The 24,777-nt window shown below is 48.2% G+C and overlaps 1 protein-coding gene across 15 annotated transcripts in view; it reads right to left on the bottom strand.

Annotated features, from left to right (window-relative positions):
- IL6R (interleukin 6 receptor) overlaps positions 1 to 24,777 on the bottom strand; it is a 73,687-nt gene that overhangs the window by 15,416 nt on the left and 33,494 nt on the right. For 4 of the 15 annotated variants that reach the window (XM_073994589.1, XM_073994581.1, XM_065545218.2 and 1 more), the window contains 3 exons: positions 16,261 to 16,307; positions 14,435 to 14,504; positions 9,536 to 9,629 (listed from right to left, as the gene is read on the bottom strand). In XM_073994589.1, the coding sequence (XP_073850690.1) occupies positions 9,536 to 9,629; positions 14,435 to 14,504; positions 16,261 to 16,307 (211 nt within the window). Of the gene's footprint in view, positions 1 to 9,535; positions 9,630 to 14,434; positions 14,505 to 15,621; positions 15,725 to 16,260; positions 16,308 to 17,531; positions 17,623 to 18,588; positions 18,682 to 24,777 lie in introns of those variants that run through there. The other 11 variants (XR_012414281.1, XR_012414280.1, XR_012414259.1 and 8 more) reach the window with 6 other exon arrangements.

The raw sequence follows: 24,777 nt of genomic DNA on the forward strand, positions 1-24,777 counted from the left end.
GGTTTCAGCTCAAAGAAGCAAAAACTATCAGCTGTCTTTTTGGTTTTTGTTCATTTGTTTGTTTTGAGACAGGGTCTTGCTCTGTTACCCAAGCTGGAGTGCAGTGGCATGATCTCAGCTCACGGCAGCCGCAACCTCCTTGGGCTCAGGTGATTCTCCCACCTCGGCCTCCTGAGTAGCTGGGGCTACAGGCGCGTGCCACTACATCCAGCTGATTTTTGTATTTCTCATAGAGATGGGGTTTCACCACGTTGCTCAGGCTGATCTTGAATTCCTGGGCTCAAGCGATCCGCCCGCCTCGGCCTCCCAAAGTGCTGGGATTACAGGTATGAGCCAGCACACCCGACCCGACTGCTTTTATCACCAGGGAGTTCACCATACTCTGAAGAGTTGCTGAGTTTCCAAAACACTCCCAAGGAAATAGGTATTATTGGACCAATTTACAACTGAGGAAACTGAGGCACCAAAAAGTCACTTAACAGTCCCTTAATTGTCCCATTCCAGAGGCTGTTCATTAGGTACACATCATCAGTCCCAAATACATTTACTTAAAAAAGAGAAAAATAGGCTGGGTGCAGTGGCTCACGCCTGTAATCCCAACACATTGGGAGGCTGAGGTGGGCAGATCACCTGAGGTCAGGAGTTCAAGACCAGCCTGGCCAACGTGGTGAAACCCCGTCTCTACTAAAAATACAAAAATTAGCTGGGCGTAGTGGCAGGTGCCTGTAATCCCCGCTACTTGGGAAGCTGAGGCAGGAGAATCGCTTGAACCCGGGAAGCAGAGGTTGCAGTGAGCCGAGATCGCGCCACTGCACTTCAGCCTGGGCAACAAGAGCGAAACTCTGTCTCAAAAAAGAAAGAAAGAAAGAAAAGAACAGAAAAGAAAAATAAAGTATTATTTTAGTAGGGAAAGAAAATGGGCCTCTCAGTCAAAGTAAGGCTGGCAGGAGGCAGATAATTTGCAACTGCCATGTAATAGCAGGAAAAGGGTCCCACTGCTCCCTCAACTGCCCTCCTGTTCCTCTTGCTCCTAATGTTGCCAACCTCCCCAGTTCTCTCTACGCCTCTGGGTCCACTCCTACCATGCTGGTGAGTTCCCACAGACTCAACTGTGGGCACCACTGGGCACAATTTGACTCATCTAACAGGAAAGTCAATGCTACACAGGAAGGAGATAGACATCTCTCTGCTCACAGCTTCGTTCACAGTGCTCCACTCTGGGCCCAAAGCCAGGGCTCAGTAACTGAGAAAAGTCACTTGACAGCTCAAAGAAAGATGAAATGGTGACATGGATCTTCAAAAGCACAGTCACGTCCCCTTCCTGAAGGGGCTCTTCAACTGTGCCAGGGTGGCCAGTGCGCCAAGCCTCAGCCCCTCCCTCTTGCTTCCCACTTTGTGACTGACATGCCTACTAACCCCAAAATGGGAACAAGGTGGCCTCCCTCAATTCCATGGAAGATCAGTTACTCCAGGAAGGGCTGGGAAAGAGGAGGGGAAACCAATGTCAAAAACAAGATTGGGGGATTTTCCTTGGGTTTCTTTTTATATCGACAGGTTATTCCTGTCCTTGTTATGATAAATAATTAATAGTTGGCTCCAAATCTGCCACTGGCTTTTACCTTGGTATCCAAATGGAATAAACAATCTGCAGAATGTTATTTAGGGCTTCACCATGTGGACACCACACAGGAAGAGAGCCCAGTAGGGCTGCTGACTGGAGCTATGCTGAGTCACTGAATGGAGTTCTCCTGTAGGAAAGGACTGAGGAGAGAGTCATTACACTCTGGATTTCAAAGAATTCAGACTCTCTGACCCAGGAATTCTACTTCTGGGAAAAGAAAGAACATAGCTATAAAATAAAAAAACCTTCATGCACAAAGATGTTCAACACAGTGTTGTTTATAAAAGCAAAATAAGGCTGGGTGCGATGGCTCACGCCTGCAATCCTAACACTTTGGGAGGCCGAGGTGGGTGGATCACTTGAGGTCAGGAGTTCAAGACCAGCCTGGTCAATGTGGCAAAACCCCGTCTCTACTAAAAATACAAAAAGAATTAGCCGGGTGTCATGGTGCATGCCTGTAATCCCAGCTACTGGGAGGCTGAGGCAGGAGAATTGCTTGAACCCAGGAAGCGGAGGTTGCAGTGTGCTGAGATCGTGCCACTGCACTCCAGCCTGGGCCACAGAGTGATATGTCTCAATAAATAGATAAATAAATAAATAATAAATAAATAAATAAAATAAAAGCAAAATAACACCCAAATAATTGGTAATGTTTGGGTGCCACCAATTAGAAGTAATAGGAGGTTGATTAAGAGAACTCGGTATATTCACCTAATACTACAGCTAATGAAAGTGAGATTTATGGCCAGGTGTGGTGGCTCACGCCTGTAATCCCAGCACTCTGGGAAGCCAAGGCGGACAGATAACGAGGTCAGGAGTTCGAGACCAGCCTGACCAACATTGTGAAACCCTGTCTCTACAGAAAAATACAAAAATTAGCCAGGCGTGGTAGCAGGCGCCTGTAATCCCAGCTACTCAGGAGACTGAGGCAGGAGAACTGCTTGAACCCAGAAGGCGGAGGTTGCAGTGAGCTGAGATTGCACCATTGCACTCCAGCCTGGGCAATAAGAGTGAAACTCCGTCTCAAAAAAAAAAAAAAAGAAAGTGAGATTTACGAAGAATTTGTACTAATGTGAAAGAATGCCTATGTTATAGTGCTAAGTGTGAAAGGCAGGATACAGAGTTGAGGATACAGAATAATCATGGCTGTGTAAAAACAAACAAGAAACTAGGCAGAGGAAAAAGACTCAGGAAATTTGTCTAAATATTAAGTGTTCTTGATCTGGGTGTTGATTGTGAAACCATCTCCACAGGGTTGACAAAAATTGCATGCTGGGCTCTGGACAGAAATACATTAATAGTTATAATGAAGCAGTAATCAGGCTGCACTTTGGCCCATTTCCTTATTGCAAAAAGTCACGTAGCCCTAGACACTGACCATCTGCAACCCCGTTGTTTCTGTAGATAGGATTTCTGACATTAGGATCCTAAGACTTTTGTTTAAGGATCACTTAAGATGTTTTACAGACCCCGAATTCCGGCAACCAGTTTGAAGACCCTCACAGAGGAATGGGATTGGCATGAGAAGACAGCTTGTTCATCTCCCTGTCCCTGGACCTCACCCTACACCCTGCAACCAGTCAATCATCTCCACACTTTGGCCCAGTCCAACATTTTTACAACCCTAGCCCCAAATTCCTTGGGGAGATGGATTTGAGATGCTGGCGGAGGATTACCTAGGTGCCGAGGCAAGAGACTGAAGGCACAAACTGTTTCAGTATGCTAAAGAAAATAGAGTAGGCTGGGCGCGGTGGCTCACGCCTGTAATCCCAGCACTTTGGGAGGCTGAGATGGACGGATCACAAGATCATCAAGACCATCCTGGTTAACACAGTGAAACCCCATCTTTACTAAAAATACAAAAAATTAGCCGGGCGTGGTGGCAGGTGCCTGTAGTCCCAGCTACTTGGGAGGCTGAGGCAGGAGAATGGCGTGAACCCAGGAGGTGGAGCTTGCAGTGAGCCGAGATAGCGACACTGCACTCCAGCCTGGGGGACAAAGCAAGATTCCGTCTCAAAAAAAAGAAAGAAAATAGTTAGAATAAGAATAGTCATAATACAAATTAGATATACAGATGATCATTGACAATTATCAATCATTATTATAAACATTATTAATCATTAGCTTTTAATATTACTCCTTGTTGCATTACTAATACAACCTAGGAATAACGGGTGGGTATAGGGTCAGGAGCTGAAAGGACATTGTGAGACATGACCTAGAAGGCAAGAGGTGAGCCTTCTGTCATGCCCGCGCAAGGGCCGCTTGAGGGCTCCTTCGTCAAGCAGTAACACCAGTGTCTGGGAAGGCACCCGTTACTTAGCAGACCACAAAAGGGAGTCTCCTTTCCTTGGAGGAGTCAGGGAACACTCTGCTCCACCAGCTTCTTGTGGAAGGCTGATATTATCCAGGCCTGCCTGCAGTCATCCGGAGGCCTAAACCCCTCCCTGTAGTGCTGTGCTTCAATGGTCACGCTCCTTGTCCATTTTCATGCTCCTCCCGCACTCGTGGTTCCTCTTTGAAGTTCATAGTAGATAGCAGTAGAAGAAATAGTGAAAGTCTTAAAGTCTTTGATCTTATAAGTGCAGAGAAGAAAACGCTAATGTATGCTGCCTTCTCTCTCTGCTTCGGCTACCTAAAAGGGAAGGGCCCCCATCCTGTAATCACGTGACTTGCTTCACCTTGTAAACCACTTAGAAGATTCACCCTCCTTACTCTGTCCCCTTGTCTCGTATGCAATAAATATCAGCGCGCCCAGCGGTTCGGGGCCACTACTGGTCTCCGCATCTTGATGGTAGTGGTCCCCCGGGCCCGGCTGCTTCCTCTTTATCTCTTTGTCTTGTGTCTTTATTTATTACAATCTCTCATCTCCGCACATGGGGAGAATAACCACTAAGCCCCGTAGGGCTGGATCCCACAGAGGTTTCCTCCCATCTCCTCCTTAGGTGACCCTCTGATTAAACCTCTTTCTCTGCTGCAACCTGGTGTCTTGGCATCTTGACTTGCCACGTGCATCTCATTATAATTACAATGACATGGGTGCGTACACTTCATGGCACTGTACACACGATGTGGGAACTTTTCTGTATATTTGTTAGACTTTAATCACATTTACATTTTGAAAATTAACAGTGGCTCTCTTTGGATGACATATTTTTTCCATTTGTCATTATTTAAGTCCCTATGGACCTAATATGGAAGCAATCTCTGTCCTTAGTTTTTTTTTTTTTTTTTTTTTTTTCAAAGTAACCGAATGGGTAACCAAGAACGGTGAGCTTTCCTTTTGAAATATTCTAAGGAGAGTATGAATCCTTTTCTGAAAATCACTAAACTCAAAGAGGACTCTGAAACCAGCCAACCTGAGGGTGTCCAGAGCTGGCCTGGATGGGTGTGAGCAGGGCCTGGGGGCTGGAGAGGACGCGGGGCAGGCAGATAGAAGAAACAGATGAGCTCTCTGCTGCCTTCTTTTGCACCTGGACCTCCACCTTTTATCTATTTTACATATTTGGGCTTCAAAAAGTTTTGTTTAAAGAAAAGATTCTGTAGCTAAAAGAAGTTTTTAAAAATGCTCAAAACTCTCACTTTTTTAGAAAGATATGTAGAAACCAAGGTGCCACCCCTTACCCCAAAGGCCACAGACAGTGCCCACTGCACCCAGCCACCTCCACGGCCCAGAACACCATGAAAGTCCCTCTGCCTGTCCCCCAGCTGTGGAGGTAGGAGAAGCTCTTAAAATACCAGAATGATACAACACTACATTCAAAACAAAATGATGTTTAAGTCATAGGCATACACATAGGAAGTCCTCATTTAATGATGTAAGTTCATTCTAGATAAATATGCAGAAAAATAATTATTTACTAGGAGAATCCTATTTTCCCAATGCCTGATAACCTAAAATAAAGACAGAGAATCCGTGGGGGACAGGGAATAGGGTGGGAAGAATTGGCCCCTGTAAGATGGCAAGCCTTTTCAATAGCCTATTTAAATTTTAAAAAATCATCTATGATTCAGAAAAAAAGAATGAGTAATAAAAGACAAAGAAAAAAATCACCGATATTGCTGGAAAAAGATTTAGGGCCATACAAAAAATATAGTATAGACTGGCAGGATGAAGTCAACCTGCCTCTCACACTTCACCTACTGTAAATGTGGCCATCCCATGGTAACCACGGTTCAGCCATTTTGGCAGCCCAGAGCCCCACAGTATTTCTAAGTTTATACTCTTTGCTAGACAGAGGGGATTTGGGGAATAGAAGGATTCTTCATCGCCTGAAATAACTGGCCTCTTTCCAAACAAATTTGCCTTCTACAGAAGAAAATGGAAACTCACTAGGCTAGGAAATAAATTCCTGGCATGTCCTCAGCATAGGACACTGGCCCTGTCTGTGCCTGCAGGGACTCTGGTTGTTTAGCAACCAGCCAGTGTCCAAGCATCATCAGCAGAATAGCAAACCAGGTCTGTTCCCAACCTGATGCTCCTCTATTTGCCGTTACGACACACCAAGATGGTGCCGTGTGTTAAGGGCCAGTGGTGGGCCGATGGGAGCAGCTGGGCCCAGCTCTTAGCCAAGAGCAGGCGGGTGCCATAGGCAGGGACTCTCAGGGCGTGTGTTCCACTTCTGGTTCTTGCTTGTCCTTAGGCAAGTCATTTTACCTTTGGGGGCTGTTTCCTCATTTATAAAATAAAAGAGTTTGACCAGATGACCCCTAAGGCCCTATAGAAAGAACAGGAGTTTTTGGTTTGATTCTTGGCCGCCTTCTTCTGCTGCTGCCCAGGCTGGAGTGCAGTGGCACGATCTCGGCTCACTGCAACCTCTGCCTCCTGGGTTCAAGCCATTCTCCTGCCTCAGCCTCCTGAGTAGCTGGGATTACAGGCGTGCACCACCACACCCAGCTAATTTTTGTATTTTTAGTAAAGGCAGAGTTTCGCCATGTTGGCCAGGCTGGTCTCGAACTCCTGACCTCAGGTGATCCACTCGCCTTGGCCTCCCAAAGTGCTAGGATTACAGGCGTGAGCCACTGTGCCTGGCCTATTCTTACTAGCTGTTATCATACCATCTCTTTTAGCTTCAGTTTCCTTCCCTGTCAAATGGATATCACATCTGCTCTACAGGGCCTGTAGTGGGTTATGAGAAAAGCCTGTTGAATCCCTAATATAGACACAGAGCCAGAACACAGGAGGGTATACCTAGGGTGAGGCAAGGAATCCTTTGACAGGCAGGAGGTGGACCCGTGAATGCTGACATGGCCCCTCACTGGCCAAAATATATAAAAGGCTTTGTGTCCTCCAAGAAGCTACCTCCACTCATCAAGAATCTTATCTTCCACACACCCTTTAGATGGCTTGTTCTCTACTTCATTGAAAAAGCAAAGTGAAGGCCGGGCATGGTGGCTCACGCCTGTAATCCCAGCACTTTGGGAGGCCGAGGTGGGCAGATCACGAGGTCAGGAGACTGAGACCATCATGGCTAACACAGTGAAACCCCCTCTCTACTATGAAATCCCCTCTCTACTAAAAAAAAAACACAAAAAATTAGCCAGGCATGGTGGCGGGCGCCTGTTGGTCCAGCTACTCAGGAGGCTGAGGCAGGAAAACGGCATGAACCTGGGAGGCGGAGGTTGCAGTGAGCTGAGATCGCACCATTGCACTCCAGCCTGGGCAGCAAAGTGAGACTCCATCTCAAAAAAAAAAAAGAAAAAGAAAAGTGAAAACAACCCTGAACCCAATTTGAGAAGGCATCTTGCTAATCTTTCAACCCAAACCACACTTGGTAGTCAAGCTAGGTCAGGGCTACTGGCAGGGTCTGATGAGCTAACGTGTAGGAAGCTCTCTACGTGTAGAAAGGACTGAGTGCAATGTCACCTCCACTTGTATATTATCACAATAAACCACTGCCCAGAAGACCCAGCCTGACTTATTTTAGGGTTTCAGCTTATGAAAAACAGCCAGTTCCTGCAGTAAAATTGTGAACACTGAAAAATTTCATTATTGCTTGTTCGTTGAAGGCACTGTTGGCTGACTTTTCTGCAAACTTGGAAATGAATGACAAAACCAATGACCAAATGGAATGAAGATGATTGGGATGAAATGGGCATGAGGACACAGAGGCCAGGGTGCAGCTCAGCCTGAAAGAGTATTTCCTAACCATGGATGGAAAAGAACACTAGAGCAGAGCATTTAAAGGTGACCTTTAAGTTCCTGGATTGATACATAGAATATTCCTAAGGAGGTCCTGCTGGGCGCCTTGGATTTAACTGTGTGGTGCTTCTCAAATGTTATTTTTTATTTTTTATTTTTTTTGAGACGGAGTCTTGCTCTGTTGCCCAGGCTGGAGTGCAGTGGTGCAATCTCAGCTCACCGCAACCTCTGCCTCCTGGGTTCAAGCAATTCTCCTGCCTTAGCCTCCCGAGTAGCTAAGATTATAGGAATGTGCCACTATGCCCAGCTAAATTTTGTGTTTTTAGTAGAGATGGGGTTTTGCCATGTTGGTCAGGCTGGTCTTGAACTCCTGACATCAGGTGATCCGCCCACCTCGGCCTCCCAAAGTGCTGGCGCAAGCTGCAGTGAGAAGAGATCACACCACTGCACTCCAGCCTGGGCAACGGAAGCAAAACTCCATCTCAAAAAAAAAAAAAAGAATCAATTCATGGCCCTCCAATCCATTGCCACCATCCTAAACAGTTTCTTATTATCTCTTGCCCAGACCCTGGGCTACTGTATCCATTTTCACCCACCTCATCCAGTCTCCAAACTGCATTGAGAGTGACTTTTTGGTTTTCTTTATTTGAGATGAGCCTCATTCTGTCGCCCAGGCTGGAGCGCAGTGGTGCAATCTCAGCTCACTGCAACCTCCACTTCCTGGGTTCAAGTGATCCTCCTGCCTCAGTCTCCCGAGTAGTTGGGATTACAGGCATGCACTACCATGCCCGGCTAATTTTTGTATTTTTAGTAGAGATAGGGTTTTATCATTTTGGCCAGGCTGGTCTTGAACTCCTGACCTCAGGTGATCCACCTGCCTCGGCCTCCCAAAGTGATGGAATTACAGGCGTGAGCCACTGCGCCTGGCTCAGGTTCTTCTTAAAACTCCAAAGACACTCATTATCCTCAAGAAAAGGCCTAAATTCCTCCCACCTCTCTTTCAAGGCCTTTTATGACCTGGCACCAGCCTACCTCTCCACTCTTCCCACCCCATATTGCCCCAATCACGCTGCCCCCCAACAGACACGTGCATGCACACACTGTCAACCATATTACATCCTGGGCTTCTCTCATAAGAACCCTCTTTGGGCCAGGCGTGGTAGCTCACACCTGTAATCCCAAAACATTGGGAGGCCAAGGCAGGTGGCTCACTTGAGCCTAGGAGTCCGAGACCAGCCTGGGCAACATGAGACCTCATCTCTACAAAAAATAGAAAAATTAGCTAGGCAGGGTGGTGTGCACCTGCAGTCCCAGCTACTCCAGAGGCTAAGATGGGAGGATCACTTGAACCTGGGAGGCAGAGGTTGTCCTGTGAGGTGAGATTGCACCACGGCACTCTAGCCTGGATGACAGAGTGAGACGCTGACTCAAAAAAAGAACCCTCTTCTTTCTCAGACCAATTCCTCTTCCTCCTTAATGCCAGGTCAGTTCTCCTCACTATGGCATGCTTTTTGTAGCTCTTACCACAGCAGTGATTACCTCTTAGTGTCTGGCTTCTTCCTGAGACTGTATCTGCCCTGCCCAGCATTGTCTCCTGCAGCACCTAAAACAGGGCTTGGCATAATACTAGGTGCTGTGTGTGCTGTGGTGTGTGCATTCATTTGATGAATGGATAAATGAATAAATAAATGCACTGTAAATTTCATAATGGGCAAAGGAAAGCTACATAAATATGAGAACACCACAGGGCCATCCCCCAGGACCCATCTCACCTCAGAACAATGGCAATGCACAGGAGCGTTCCGAACGCCAGGCTCCCTCCAGCAACCAGGAATGTGGGCAGTGGTACCGAAGAAGAATCTTGCACTAGGTTAAAAAAAAAAAAAATGAAGATAGAGGAGGAAGAGGAGAATATGGAGAAAAAGGACCAGGAGGAGGAGAAGAAAACCACTTAGCTGGTGCTGTCAAAAGCCTCAAAGGAACCTTCCCCTCCAACCCCTCTCCCAGAAAATGAAACGGCTCTGCCAACCAACAGGCCACTTGACAAGCTTCACTGTTTTTTGTTTGTTTGTTTCTTAATAAAGCCCACTCTAGAAGAATCACCCCCAGCTTAATCTGGCAGACCTCAGGATTCCACCATGTGGCAAGAGAGACGCCTCAAGCTCAGGGTTTCTGAGTGCCTGTGGCTGGCCATGGGCTCCTATTCACTTTCAGAGTGGTTTTTCTGGTGGCATTCTACCGGCCCCCATAAGACACAAATTGGGTACAAGAAATGGAAGGCTTTGGGGACCTCCTTGATGGCAGTTCCTTTGAGGACAATGTCAGAGAGGATTGGATGCTTTAAACCAAATATTTGGAAGCAGTTTTCTCCATGCGGGTGTCATCTCTTGCCTGTCCCCGCATTTGGTACTCAAGCCCCAGCCATAGGAACATCATTCATTTCTCCAACAAGCCATGATCTTTTTCCTCCAGGGCTCTCCACACACGTTCCCTCTTCTCGCCTGTCTGCTTTCTCCACCTTTGCTGTACACCTTTGCTGTCCAGTCCCTACTTGGCCTTTGGATCTCAGATGAAGTGATGTCCCTTCCTTTGAGAACTGACCCCACTCCAAGCTGAGCAAGCGCCCCTCCCAGTTATTTCTCCAGTTCCACCTCTAGATTGAGTTTCCTGATGGCAGGGACCACATGTGTCTTTTTCACTGTAACACTGCCAGCAGCTTACACGGTGCCGAATACAAAGTAGGATCTCCAAAATATTTCCTTGAATGAAGGAAAGAACAAACTAGCTTTGCAAGCAGCCACGTCTTCCCACAGAAAGGCTCTTCCTACCAATGCCAGAGTCCCTGGACTGGACAGAGGGCACATCTAAGCAAAACCATCTCCTTCTGCTGGGAATGCAGTCACAGTTGTATGGACCCAGCATTCAGGCTCTTCTACCCAAAATGCAGTCCACTGCTGAAGAAGAGGCTGCCTGCCAGCCATCACTTCAGATGCCTACTGGAGGCAGGCAGTGCAATGAGCCCAGACTGGTGAGTGGGCAGTGGCTGCAAGGACAAGTTTCTCCAAGCGTGTCCCATGTCTCTTGAGAGATGCAGCCATGTAATGAAAGCAGTATGCTTGGCTTGCTTATTTATTAATATTTCATCATCTTTTATATTTGTTCCTTCTTTTTTTTTTGAAATGGAGTCTCACTCTTGTCACCCAGGCTGGAGTGCAGTGGTGTGATCTCTGCTCACTGCAGCCTCCACCTCCTGGGTTCAAGCAATTCTCCTACCTCAGCCTCCCAAGTACCTGGGACAACAGGCACGCACCACCACGCCTGGCTAATTTTTGTATTTTTTGTAGAGATGGGGTTTTGCCATGTTGCCCAAGCTGGTCTCCAACTCCTGACCTTAGGGGATCCGCCCACCTCGGCCTCCAAAAGTGCTGGGATTACAGGCATGAGCCATGGCACCAAGCCATATATTTGTTCCTTCTTTCATCCAACAAATACTCTTTGAGTGCCTATCATGTGCCTAAATGGATCTTACATCCAATCAAGGAAGACAGACAAACAAATGTTTTTTAAAAAAATTCTCAGGAAAAGGTTCCTGGAGAAGGGTGCAACTGAGCAGAGACTTGAGTGATAGGAAGGAGCTGGCCAAGTGGAAGTCAGAGGAAGCCTGTCCAGGCAGAGCACACAGCAAGTACAAAGGCCCTGAGGTAGAGCATGTGTGGAGGAGCAAGGAGGGCACTGTGGCTGGGGCAGAGCGAGGAAACGGAGAATGGAGAGGCAATGTCTAAAGATAGGGGACCACATGGCTTCGCTGGGACTCCCCGTAGAAACTGGGGACTTTGTCAGGACTTTGACTTATACTCTGGGGGAGATGGCACTGAGCCAGAGAGAGCTTGGATTTGTGTTTTAAGGGACACTCTAGGTGCTGGTTGGAAAAGAGTTGGTTGGGGGTTAAGCCTAGAAGTTGGTAGACCAGTTGGCAGCCCAGGAAATCCTGCTGGATGAGAGGTGGCAGGGGCTGGACTGGGTGTTGGCGCTGGAGATGGTGAGGAGTGGTGAGCTCCTAGATACGTCTCAAAGCACAAGGACAACACTTGCTGAGGGACTGGCCACAGGATGAGGAGTAGGGAGGAAGTGTGCCCAATCCCCCGCATCTGAGCAAATGCGGTACCAGTTATTGAGATCAGGAAGATGGAGAAGAACAGATCTGGGTTGAAGAGGTGGGGAAGTGTCAGGTGTTCTCTTTCAGACATGTTAAATTTGAGAATGCTGGCCAGGCACGGTGGCTCACACCTGTAATCCCAGCACTTTGGGAGACTGAGGCGGGCAGATCACCTGAGGTCGGAAGTTTGAGACCAGCCTGACCAACATGGAGAAACCCTGTTTCTACTAAAAATACAAAATCAGCTGGGCATGGTGGCGCATCCCTGTAATCTCAGCTACTCAGGAGGCTGAGGCAGGAGAATCGCTTGACCCCAGGAGGCAGAGGTTGCGGTGAGCTGAGATCACACCATTGCACTCCAGTCTGGGCAACAAGAGCAAAAATCTATCTTAAAAAAAAATATATATATATATATATATATATATATTTGAGACTGCTAGCGGATGTCCCATGTGTCAACTAGGCAGTTGGGTACATTAGTCTGGGTCTTAGTGGACAGATCAGGGTAGGGATATAAAATTGGGAGTTGCCAGCCTGTGGATGGTCTTTAGTGACATGAAGCTAGATAAAATCATCAGTGACAGGCTGGGCACAGTGGTTCACACCTGTAATCCCAGCACTTTGGGAGGCCAAGGCGGGTGGATCACAAGGTCAGGAGATTGAGACCATCCCGGCTAACACAGTGAAACCCCATCTCTACTAAAAATACAAATAATTAGCCGGGTGTGGTGGTGGGCGCCTGTAGTGCCAGCTACTCGGGAGGCTGAGGCAGGAGAATGGCATGAAACCGGGAGGCGGAGCTTGCAGTGAGCCGAGATCGTGCCATTGCACTCCAGCCTGAGCGAGACTCCATCTCAGGAAAAAAAAAAAAAAAAAAAAAAAAAAAAAGACCTCACTAAAGACCATCCATGGGCTGATCTTTAAAAAAAGTTAAAAAAAAAATCATCAGTGAGGGTGGACGGAGAGGACTGGAGGGTCCCCTCCTCCATAGCAGCCTTTGTTTTTGTTGTTGCTGTTGCTTTTGGTTTTTTTTGACATGGAGTCTCACTCTGTGGCCCAGGATAGAGTGCAGTGGCTCAATCTTGGCTCACTGCAACCTCCACCTCCCGGGTTCAAGCGATTCTCCTGCCTCAGCCTCCCAAGTAGCTGGGATTATAGGCACCCACCATCACGCCCGGCTAATTTTTGTATTTTTTAGTAGACATGGGGTTTCACCATGTTGACCAGGCTAGTCTTGAACTCCTGATCTCAGGTGATTATCCCACCTCAGCCTCCCAAAGTGCTGGGATTACAGGCGTGAGCCACTGCGCCCGGCCCATAGCAATCTTTGAACACTCAACCTCTTGCATCCCACCCATACCATTCAAAGTCTATTTCAAATGGCACCTCCTCCATGAGCTTTCTGTGACTGCTCAGCTTGATGCACTCTCTCAAGTCTCTAAATTCCACTTTGCTTTATCTGTGCCTCCCTTTCCGCCCATCTCACATTCTGGTCTTTGTCACAGTTACCAGTTTACTCTTTGTGGGGGCCTGGACTGTAGCCTCCTTGAGAAGAGGGATGGCTCTAATCCTCTCTGAGTCCCCAGCTGTGCAGAGCTCAGGCCCAGGTATTTCGCAGGTCTTCCACAGGTGCACTGCACCATGGTAGGGCTTGGCAGCTGGGCTGTTGTAACAGAGGCAGCCAGCATCAGGTGCAGGCAGGAATCCACCCAGGGATGGGGAACGAGGGCAAGGACTGCCTCACAAAGCCCAAGAGTCATCAGCTGGAGCCACTCAACTACTGAACCTCTGGAGTCTGGATTCCATAAGTCCCATACACCTAGTCAAACACAGGACTTGTGATCTTTCTTGATTCAAATACTGGTAAGTTTTCCTGGTCTTGCAGGGATAGGGAATCAGAAGCATTGAAATCAAGAGCTCCCAAAATAAAGATTTCCCTCAACAGGTATTCCATTTCAGACTCCAGTAATCTTGTTTGCAGCACATTCATTTGTATTGTGGGCCAATTGTGAAATATCTCACTGATTTATCCCATTTTTCTTACGGTCTCCTCATTATATCTTAGCTAACAATATCAAACTTCAACATATAAAGTAATAAAAGAGTATTTCTGGCCAGGCACGGTGGCTCGTGCCTGTAATCTCAGCACTTTGGGAGGCCAAGGCAGGCAGATCACGAGGTCAGGAGTTCGAGACCAGCCTGGCCAACACGGTGAAACCCCGTCTCTGCTAAAAATACAAAAATTAGCCGGGCATGGTGGCATGCCCCTGTAATCCCAGCTACTCGGGAGGCTAAGGCAGGAGAATTGCTTGAACTCGGGAAGTGGAGGTTGTGGTGAGCCGAGATCGCACTGCACTCCAGCCTAGGCAACAGAGCAAGACTCTGTCTCAAAAAAAAAAAAAAAAAAAAATTTCTGCCATTGATCCTCTGACGACCTGTCCAAATAAGAAAGGACTTTCCGCAGAGACAAATCTGTCCCACAGACCCCGTGAATATGAAAATACCCAGTCCTTACCTGGGAGGCTTGTCGCATTTGCAGAATCTCTGGAGAGAATATTATCATCATCTTTATTAGTAGTAGGTGCCTAAAAGAGACATTCCTCACCATCAGCCTGTTTCTGCAGATTCCACCACCATTCAGAACCAGTTCAAGAGGTACCTCCTCCTCAGAGCCCTCCCTGATCCGCCCAAAGCATTCCTTTCTCCATTTCATTCGTAACAGTGGAAAAATCAATAATACAATTATTTGCATTTTTTCTATCCACACCGTGTCTGCTAAGGGTGGGGCTTTCTTTGCACCTGCCTCTCCACCAAAAGCTGAAGGGCACAGCACCCTGCACAGAGAAGATGCTCAGTGGATACACTGAAGCAGCTGTTGTCCTTACAGGTCCGATGCAAGGGTGCAGGTACCACTGTGACTGGAATCCTGGCTCCACCACTTACGAGCTATGTCACCTTGGACAGATTTCTTTTTATTTTTTGTTTTTTTGTGAAATGGAGTTTCACAAAAGAAATGGAGATTCTCGTCACCCAAGCTGGAGTGCAATGGCATAATCTCAGCTCACTGCAACCTATGCTTCCCGTGTTCAAGTGATTCTCCAGCCTCAGCCTCCTGAATAGCTGGGATTACATGCACGCGCCACCACGCCCAGCTAATTTTTGTGTTTTTGGTACAGACGAGGTTTCACCATGTTGGTCAGGCTGGTCTGGAACTCCTGACCTCAGGTGATCCACCCGCCTCAGCCTCCCAAAGTGCTGGGATTACAGGAGTGAGCCACCGCGCCCGGCCTCATACTTCTCTTTTTTTTTTTTTTTCTTTTTTTGAGATGGAGTTTCGTTCTTGTTGCCCAGGCTGGAGTGCAATGGTGCGATCTTGGCTTACCGCACCCTCCGCCTCCAAGGTTCAAGCAATTCTCCTGCCTCAGCCTCCCAAATAGCTGGGATTACAGGCATGTGCCACCACACCCAGCTGATTGTATTTTCAGTAGAGACAGGGTTTCTCCATGTTGGTCAGGCTGGTCTTGAACTCCTCACCTCAGATGATCTGCCCGCCTTGGCCTCCCAAAGTGCTGGGATTACAAGCGTGAGCCCTGGCACCTGGCCCTGGCCTCAGACTTCTTACCCCATGTTAAGCAGCCCTTGCAAGCACTCCCTTGTAACGTTAACATAAGGAGCCAATGAAATAGCAAATGCAAGGCTCACAGTTTAGCAGGATGAGGCCAGTCCTCAGTCGGTGTCAGTTTCCCCAGAACCTGTGTTGGGAGCACTCTAGCCCCATGGGTATGGGCTCCACCTGCAGCTGTTCCTACATGGAACACAGATAAGGTTCAAGAGCCCCAGGCTCCTTCCCTGTGCTGCACAGCTCCAGAAGTGGCTGTGCCTCCCAGCTTAGCATTTAGGGAATCAAGGGCCACAGGAGTAGATATAGTTGGATAGGAAATTGGATTACTCATGGAATTTGTTAAGCAGCTTCAGAGGTAATCCTCTTTCCAGCAAGTTATGACACCAGGACTCCACAGGGGAAGGACTCAGATGAACAGAATCCAATCTCAAGCTAAGCCGTTAGCAGTGTCCAAAAAGCTCAGAGATGAAATAGCTGCCGCTAGATGCAGGGCAGTTCTGCGTGCCAGGCCAACGCTGCTCCACTCTTTACAGTCCCGGGACAAGATAATTTTTATGATTCCCTTTCACAGAGTCTTGAAAAGCACAGATAACTCACCACAGCCACATTTCTACTAAGTGACAGAGCTGGGATTTAAACCAAATTCAGTCTGGCATCCGCCCACACTCCTAACCACTAGGTGCTGCTGCCCTGACCCTTTTACAAGAACAGGAGCTCACCTGCGTGGGGGTGGACACCTCGTTCTCAGCTGGAGGACTCCTGGATTCTGTGGACAGAAGAAACAGTTGTTATTAGTGATTCACGGGCCCCGGAGTCCTGTCTCAGGCGCTTGAAAATCAGAAAAAAGTTCATCTCGGCCGGGCGCGGTGGCTCACGCCTGTAATCCCAGCACTTTGGGAGGCCGAGGCGGGCGGATCACAAGGTCAGGAGATCGAGACCACGGTGAAACCCCGTCTCTACTAAAAATACAAAAAATTAGCCGGGCGCGGTTGTGGGCGCCTGTAGTCCCAGCTACTCGGGAGGCTGAGGCAGGAGAATGGCGTGAACCCGGGAGGCGGAGCTTGCAGTGAGCCGAGATCGCGCCACTGCACTCCAGCCTGGGCGACAGAGCGAGACTCCGTCTCAAAAAAAAAAAGAAAAGAAAAGAAAAAAGTTCATCTCAATGTTATTTAAAAGAATAGCATGGACTGGGCGCGGTGGCTTATACCTGTAATCCCAGCACTTTGGGAAGCTGGGCGGATCATCTGAGGTCGGGAGTCCCAGACCAGCCTGACCAACATGGAGAAACTCCATCTCTACCGAAAATACAAAATTAGCCGGGTATGCTGGCACATGCCTGTAATCCCAGCTACTCGGGAGGCTGAGGCAGGAGAATCACTTGAACCCGGGAGGCAGAGGTTGCGGTAAGCAGAGATCATGCCATTGCACTCCAGCCTGGGCAACAAGAGTGAAACTCTGTCTCAAAAAAAAAAAAACCCAGCATGCTGGAGATAACCAAATATCCAACCATAAGGGACTAGTTATAGAAATTATGATATAACTACATAATGCAGAAACCTTTAAAATTTATTTATTTTTATATATATATATATATATATATATATATATTTTTTTTTTTTTTTTTTTTTTTGAGATGGAGTTTCACTCTTTCACCCAGGCTGGAGTGAAGTGGCACGATCTTGGCTCACTGCAACCTCCACCTACTGGGTTCAAGTGATTCTTCTGCCTTAGCCTCCCAAGTACTTGGGATTATAGGCGCCCGCCACTACACCCAGCTAATTTTTGTATTTTTAGTAGAGACAGGGTTTCACCATATTCACCAGGCTGGTCTCGAACTCCTGACCTCAGGTGATCTACCCGCTTTGCCTCCCAAAGTGCTCGGATTACAGGCATGAGCTACCGTGCCTGGCCAGTTATTATACATTTTCAGAGACAGGGTCTCCCTCTGTCGCCAGGCTGCAGTGCAATGGCATGACGATGGCTCACTCACTGTAGCTTAACTTCTGGGCTTCAGTGATCCTCCCATCTCAGCTTCCCAAGTGTCTGGGACTACAGCCATGTGCCACCACGCCCGGCCAAAACTGTTTTAGAAAAACATTGAAGACATGACATAATGCTGTACAAAAAATGCAAGACAAGAAAAATTCCACGTATTTTGATCCAAACTTTCTAAAGAAATATATTTTTATGATTATTTATTGTGTACTACAGTATATATAATAATACTATATATTTGCACACAGGAAGAAAATGGAAAGATACACATCACCAGAGATAAGCACTATTTCAATTTCCTTCTATGCACCTTTTTGCAATAAAAAATATATAACAAACAAATATTCATTTGCCTGTGTGGGTTTAGTACACATTGCAGCAGCAGGGATGTGGACCAGGCACCCTCACGGCTCCCTCCCCCTCCACGGGAACAGTGTGTCTGCAGAAACCCCAAGGCAAGAGGAGGCTAAGCATCCAAGCGAAAGCCCGGGCCTGGGCCTTAACCGTAACAGGCAGTGAGTGGAATGCTCTGGATTTCAAAATATTCTCTTGTCAGCTCATCATTTTTCCATCAAGAATTCTAAAATTCCACAGAATGGTTTATACAAAAATCATGAGCCTCACTGGGCCAGGAGTAAGAAGGACTAGCAAGGAGGCGGGGAGAGGGTGACCCTGCTTCTGCGTGGGGGAGGGTTTCCAGAATTCCTGGAATATGCTGTCACCAGTAAGGGGGAAACCACACACCCGAAGCACTAGAGGGAGTATAAGAATGCATCCACTCTTCCCATTGTACAGAGGGGAAACAGAGGCCCAGAGAGGGAAAGCGACTTGTTCAAGGCCGCACAGCAAGTGTGACCAGAATTGAACCTAGAATTTATGGGCGGGACCCAGTTTCTTATTCCTTTGTGTTCTTCCCAGCTCAGTCCAGCCCAGCAGAGAACAGTCATACACTCATAGCCCAGGGTATCTAAAGCATGACCTGAGGGCATGGAGAAGCTAGAATGAAAGCTAAAATCAGAAGACAAAGAAGACGGAGCAGGCCAGACTCACACCTGTAATCCCAGCACTTTGGGAGACTGAGGCGGGAGAATCCCTTGAGGCCAGGAGTTTGAGACCAGCCTGGGTAACATAGTCAAACCTTGTCTCTAAAAAAAAAAAAAAAGAAGAAAACAAGAAGATGGGGCAGCCCTAAATAGAAAATATGGCTTCCCACGGATGCTCATGCGGCCCAGCAGTTTGCCAAACCCAGCCAGAGTCAGTTTCATCTGGAGCCTTGTAGGCTCCACCTTGCTTGTCGCCGCAGAACCATGGAAATGAGACTCAGTCATTAGGGTTTTTTAAAGGCTCCCCATACTATACTCAAGACAGATGCTTCAGGAAGAAAGTTTCTACCCACAGTCCTGACCCCCAACACCGCCTGTGGCCCAGAGAATGCCCAGTAACCTCTGGAGGCTCAGGTTGCTGGGGTTAAAGTGGGAATGAACCACAAAGCCACAGGAAGAGGGGAGGAGAGACCGTGGGACCCACAGGCTCAGCAGCGCCAGGCAGCTCCTCCATGCTGAGCCAGCAGACCCTACTTCACACCTTTCCTCACAGCCTTTCAACCACCCAACAGACAGCTCATCACTGCTCCTCTATTCATACAGAAACAAATACATAAACCTCACTGAGGAGCCTCCCAAGGAGAAATGACTCACCTCCAGCTGGGTCCCAAACGCCACTCGGAATGGTCTGCAGAGAGAAGCCTAGTGGCTTCAGAAAAGGCTGTGTGTACATCTCCACGGTGTCTGGTGCCAAAAGCGCCCCTTGTTCTCAGGTTTCACCCTTTCTCATTTGGGGGGACGGGTGTGGGGGAGCCGTTAAAGCAAGGTCGTTTTTTGTTATTAAGACAGGGTCTGGCTCTGTTGCCCAGGCTGGAGTGCAGTAGTGCAATCATAGGTCATTGCAGCCTCCAACTGCTGGGCTCAGGTGATCCTCCCACCTCAGCCTCCCACTTAGCTAGGACTACAGGTATGCACTGCTATGCCCGACTAATTTTTTTTAAACTTTTTTTTTTTTTTGTAAAGACAGGGTCTCCTTATGGTAGCTGGCTGGTCTCTATCTCCTGGGCTCAGGCAATCCTCCCCCCTCAGCGTCCTAAAGTGCTGGGATTATAGGCCTGAGCCACCACGCCCAACCAAGCATCTTTTCTTTTAAGAAATTATGGTGATGGTTGGCCAGGCGCAGTGGCTCACGCCTGTAATCCCAGCAATTTGGGAGGCCGAGGCGGGCGGATCACGAGGTCAGGAGATGGAGACCATCCTGGCGAACACGGCGAAACCCCATCTCTACTAAAAACACAAAAAAATTAGCCGGGCATGGTGGCGGGTGCCTGTAGTCCCAGCTTCTAGGGAGCCTGAGGCAGGAGAATGGCGTGAACCCAGGAGGCGGCGGAGCTTGCAGTGAGCAGAGATGGCGCCACTGCACTCCAGCCTGGGCGACAGAGAGAGACTCTGTCTCTAAAAAAAAAAAAAAGCTGGCAACCTTAATTGGTCCCCAGAATTGTTTTTGAAATTTTATAGACCCGTAAAATCCCAATGTTTAGGAATCGCCCAGTTGTGCACAGGGATGTCAGGTGGATAGGCAAGGGGAGGATGCGGGAGGAGGGGTCGTGGAGAGAGGCAGGAAGAGTGGAGTGCACCAGGACGGCTGACTGCTAGATACTACTGAGATGTGGTGAGAATCCAAACCAAGGCAGAGACGTTTGGCGTGATGTGCAAGCTCCTGGCTGGGTGGCTGGGTGGGTGGCGTGTCTGTCCCCTGGACAAGCAGGACAGGAAGGTCTGTGAGGGGTGTGATATGTTTGTTTTGGGTCATGCTGAGCACCTGGCACAGGAGGGAGGATCTGGCCAGAAGTCTGGGCCAAGTTGAAGACATGAATCCAGAGCTCGAGAGACAGGCTTGGCAGGAGACACGGGTGAAAGGCAGTCCTGCTGGCATTTATTGCACCCTTGTCATGTGCCAGGCTCTGTGCTAATTGCTTCTCACCTCATTGAAGACTCACAACCCAGCAAGGCTGGGGTTCGGGTTTTTTGAGGCAGGCATTACTATTCCCACTTGACAAATAAGCTAACTGAGTCTCAGTGAGGTACTTCCCCAGGGTCGTGCTGGTCAAGGGCAAGGGCAGCAACTACACCGAATGCTACCTGACTCCAGAGTCAGTGCTCTGCACAAAGTGGCAGGTGATGCAGTAGAAGTGGCGGGGCCCCCAGTGGAATGTTCCAGAAAGCTGCAGAAAACAGGGCCGAGAGGGAATTCGGGGATGCCACATGGAGAAGTGAACAGGGCAAAATCTCTCCAGAAATGTGTAACCAAGGCTCTGTAACCCCAGAATGTCCCACTTGGGAGTGCTGCAGAGAGGAACAAAACAAACTCCTCCAGAATGGACCGCCAAAGAGTTTGAGAAGATAATATATAGCTGGAGGGACCGACTGCTCAGTCCTGGCTTCAGGGCACCCTCTCATGTGCAAATGCAAACCTTTGGCAGTACCTCCTCCAACAGGTGTGATTCCCATTCTTGGGGAATAAAGGAGGGAGTTAAAGGGATGTGTGAGGAGCAAGGAATAATCCCCTTGTGCCTAATGGGCTTTTCCCAGGCATTTTGCCCCATGCCTTCTTTGAAAAGGGGCTCCAGCCTGGCTCAGTGGCTCATGGCTATAAATCCCAGAGCTTTGGGAGGCCGAGGCAGGAGGATCACTCAAGGCCTGTGCAACATAGGGTGACCTCATCTCTGTAAAATATTTTTTAAAAAATTAGCCGGGCATCGTGATGCATGCCTATAGTGCTAGCTACTCAGAGGCTGAGGCAGGAGTTCAAGGCTGGAGTGAGCTATGATTACGCCACTGCACTCCGGCTTGGGCAACAGAGTGAGATCCCATCTCTAAAAAAAAAAAGAAAAGAAAAGAAAAGAAAAGAAAAAAAAAAAGAAGAATATGATTTTGTGGTTCCCCCAGACTCAATGTTGATGTGACAGGCAGAACTCCCATCAGGGGAGGATAAATTCAGAACTCCCGCTTGAGAGAAAGCCGCCAACCACGCGCCCTGTCCACGGGTACCAGCCTGCACAATTTCCATGAGCCGCCGCTGCAGGTGCTGACAGACGTGACCTGGCCTTGCTGGCCAAAGCAGGGCTACGACAGAGTGACTCTGGGACCCCCAACTTCATGCAAAAGGCTGTCCTGGGCTACAGTCTGTGCTGGGGCCAAGCCCCAGCCTCAAGGGTACCTTCAGCACCTGCTGAAGTCCAGGCTCCAGAGCCCCCCTCTATGGCATTCCACTTCCACTCCTACAGGGGCCCACCAAGGCCGGCCTCCACCTGTCCCACTCAGACCACCCACCCACACATGTGTCAGCCTCACCAAACAGCTCCCTGCCACCCTCCCCTTGCTCACAGTTCCGTGCCTTTGTACCTGCTGTTCCCTCTGCCTACAATCCCCATTTTCTATCTGGGACCCTCCTACACATCCTTTAAGACACAATTCAATTGTCACCTCCTCCATGAAGCTTTTCCTGCTATCTCTAAACCGCCCCAACAGAACAGTCTGCTTACAGCCTTATCGTGCTGTAAGCACCATCTATTACATATTAGATATACTACGGTGGGGCATGCGCCCTCCTCCAGCCCCCTCAAGCACATACTAAAACCACCAGGAAAGTTTTCTCAAACCGCCCACTCCATTTCCTCCTCCAGACTCTAACGCAGTGAGTTCAGGATGGCCTCCAGGATACTGATTCTGGGATGCCTGTGGTCCCACTCTCCTCCTCCCAAGCAGCAGCACTGTCCTGTAATTGCTGATCCCCTTACATGTGCAGTATGCTTTAGCATTTCTAAAGAATATTTTTTCATCAGACTCACAAAAACTCTCTGAAAGGAACAAGATTGGTGCTATCATCCCTACTTTACAGATGACAAGACTGAGGCTCTGAGAGCTGAACTAACTTTACCAAGGTCATACAACCTGACTCCCAGGTGCTTCCCAGGACCTCTGTGTCTCCCAAAGGCCACCACTCCCACACCTAGGCTGGGAGGCAGGTGCATCCTGTCTGTCTGGGCCTTGAGAGCTGAAGGTCCTTGGGGTGGGTAAGCTCACCCCACACGGTGATACAGTGTCTAGTACACTGACGCATCCCTAACAGCCTAATAACTGTGGTCCATAACAAACACCTCACCTAGTGTTCTAACCTTCCTCTTATTTTTCAGAACTGTCTGCCAGTTTCCAACCTGAATCCCCCTCTTGCATCAGAATCATCCAAGTTCCTCTTGCTCGCCCTCAGCAGAGAGGGGAGCAGCAGGTTTCTTTCTTGGATATATTCACCACTGGGTTTTGAAGACTTCTCCTGCCTCAAACCACATATGTATAGGGTGGAGGGCTCAAATTCTTCCGCTCCTTATGTGAGAAGAAACCAACTGTTCTGTCTGAGCTCCCACAGAAGCTGTGTGCATGCCACAGAAGTATGTCCACCCGAGGCTGGAAAGTGAAGGCCATACCCAGTGCTGGCCAGACAGCCCCCACCACACCATCTTCCAAGAGAGGGAGGGTGTCAGCAACTTAAAGAGGGACATCCACAAATGAGACCAGATTCAGAGGAAGGGAGCCAGACAGGTAAAGAATTCACAGACCATCCCATATAACAGCCTGGGAAGAGGAGCCCAAGCAGATGCAAGTCTGGGAACTCCAAAAGAATTCAGAGAGAGCAGACTAGGAAATTTGTCATCGGTTATCCCTGAGGACAGAGCAAGGGCCAGTGAGGCCAGAGTTAGGTTCACATAAGAAAGAACTTTCTATTTAAATAGATATTTCTCCAAAGATACATGAATGGCCAAGAAGCACATGAAAAGATGCTCAGCCTGGGCGTGGTGGCTCACGACTGTAATACCAGTACTTTGAGAGGCCTAGACGGATGGCTCACTTGAGGTCAGGAGTTGAGAGCAGCCTCGCCAACACGGCAAAACCCCATCTCTGCTAAAAATACAAAATTTAGCTGGGTGTGGTGGTGCACGCCAATCCCAACTACTCGGGAAGCTGAGGCACGAAAATCACTTGAACCCAGGAGGTGGAGGTTGCAGTGAGCCAAGATCGCCCCACTGCACTCCAGACTGGGTGACAGAGTGAGACTCTGTCTCAAAAAAGACATTAATCATTAGGGAAATGCAAATCAAAACCACAATGAGATAACACTTCACATCCACAAGGAGGACTATTGCAGCAAAATGAAAAATAACAAGTGTTGGCAAGGATGTGGAGAAATTGGAATCCATATACACTCTGGTGTAAGTGTAAAATGGTGCAGCCACTGTGGAAAACGGCATGGCATTTCCATGAAAATTTAAAATTAGAATTACCATATGATACCACAAATATACTTCTGAGTATATACACACAAAAGAACTGAAAGCAGGAATCTAAACAGATATTTCACAGCCACGTTTATAGCAGCATTATGCACAACAACCAAAATGGGGAAGCAAACCCAGTGTCCCCTGACGAACGAATGAATCAACAAAGTATGGTGTCTCTACACAATGGAATAGTATTCAGCCTTAAAAAGGGAGGAAAGTCTGACACATGTTATAACATGAATAAATCTTGAAGATACTATGCTAAGTGAAGTAAGTCAGTAACCAAAAGACAAATACTCTCTGATTCCACTTATTTGAAGTACCTGGAGTGCAGCCTGGGCAACATGGTGAAACCTTGTCTCTATAAAAAATACAAAAATTAGCCAGGCATGGTGGTGCATACCTGTAGTCCCAGCTATTTGGGAGACTGAGGTGGGAGGATTTCTTGAGCCCAGGAGGTCAAGGCTGCAGTGAGCATGATCGCACGCCACTGCACCCCAGCCTGGGTGGTAGAGGGAGAACCTATCTCAAAAAAAAAAAAAAGAAAAGAAAAGAAAAAAGAAAGAAAAAGAGAGAGGGAGAGGGCCAGGCGCAGTGGCTCACGCTTGTAATCTCAGCACTTTGACGAATCACTTGAGGTCAGGAATTCAAGACCGGCCTGGCCAACATGGTGAAACCCTATCTCTACTAAAAATAAAAAAATTAGCCAGGCGTAGTGGCAGATGCTTGTAATCCCAGCTACTCAGGAGTCTAAGGCTGGAGAATTGCTTGAACCCGGGAGGCAGAGGTTGCAGTGAGCCAAGATCACGACAGTGCACTCCAGCCTGGGTGGGCCACAGAGTGAGACTCAGTCTCAAAAAGA

The sequence above is a fragment of the Macaca fascicularis genome, chromosome 1, assembly GCF_037993035.2.
Source record: "Macaca fascicularis isolate 582-1 chromosome 1, T2T-MFA8v1.1".
Lineage (NCBI taxonomy): Eukaryota > Metazoa > Chordata > Mammalia > Primates > Cercopithecidae > Macaca > Macaca fascicularis.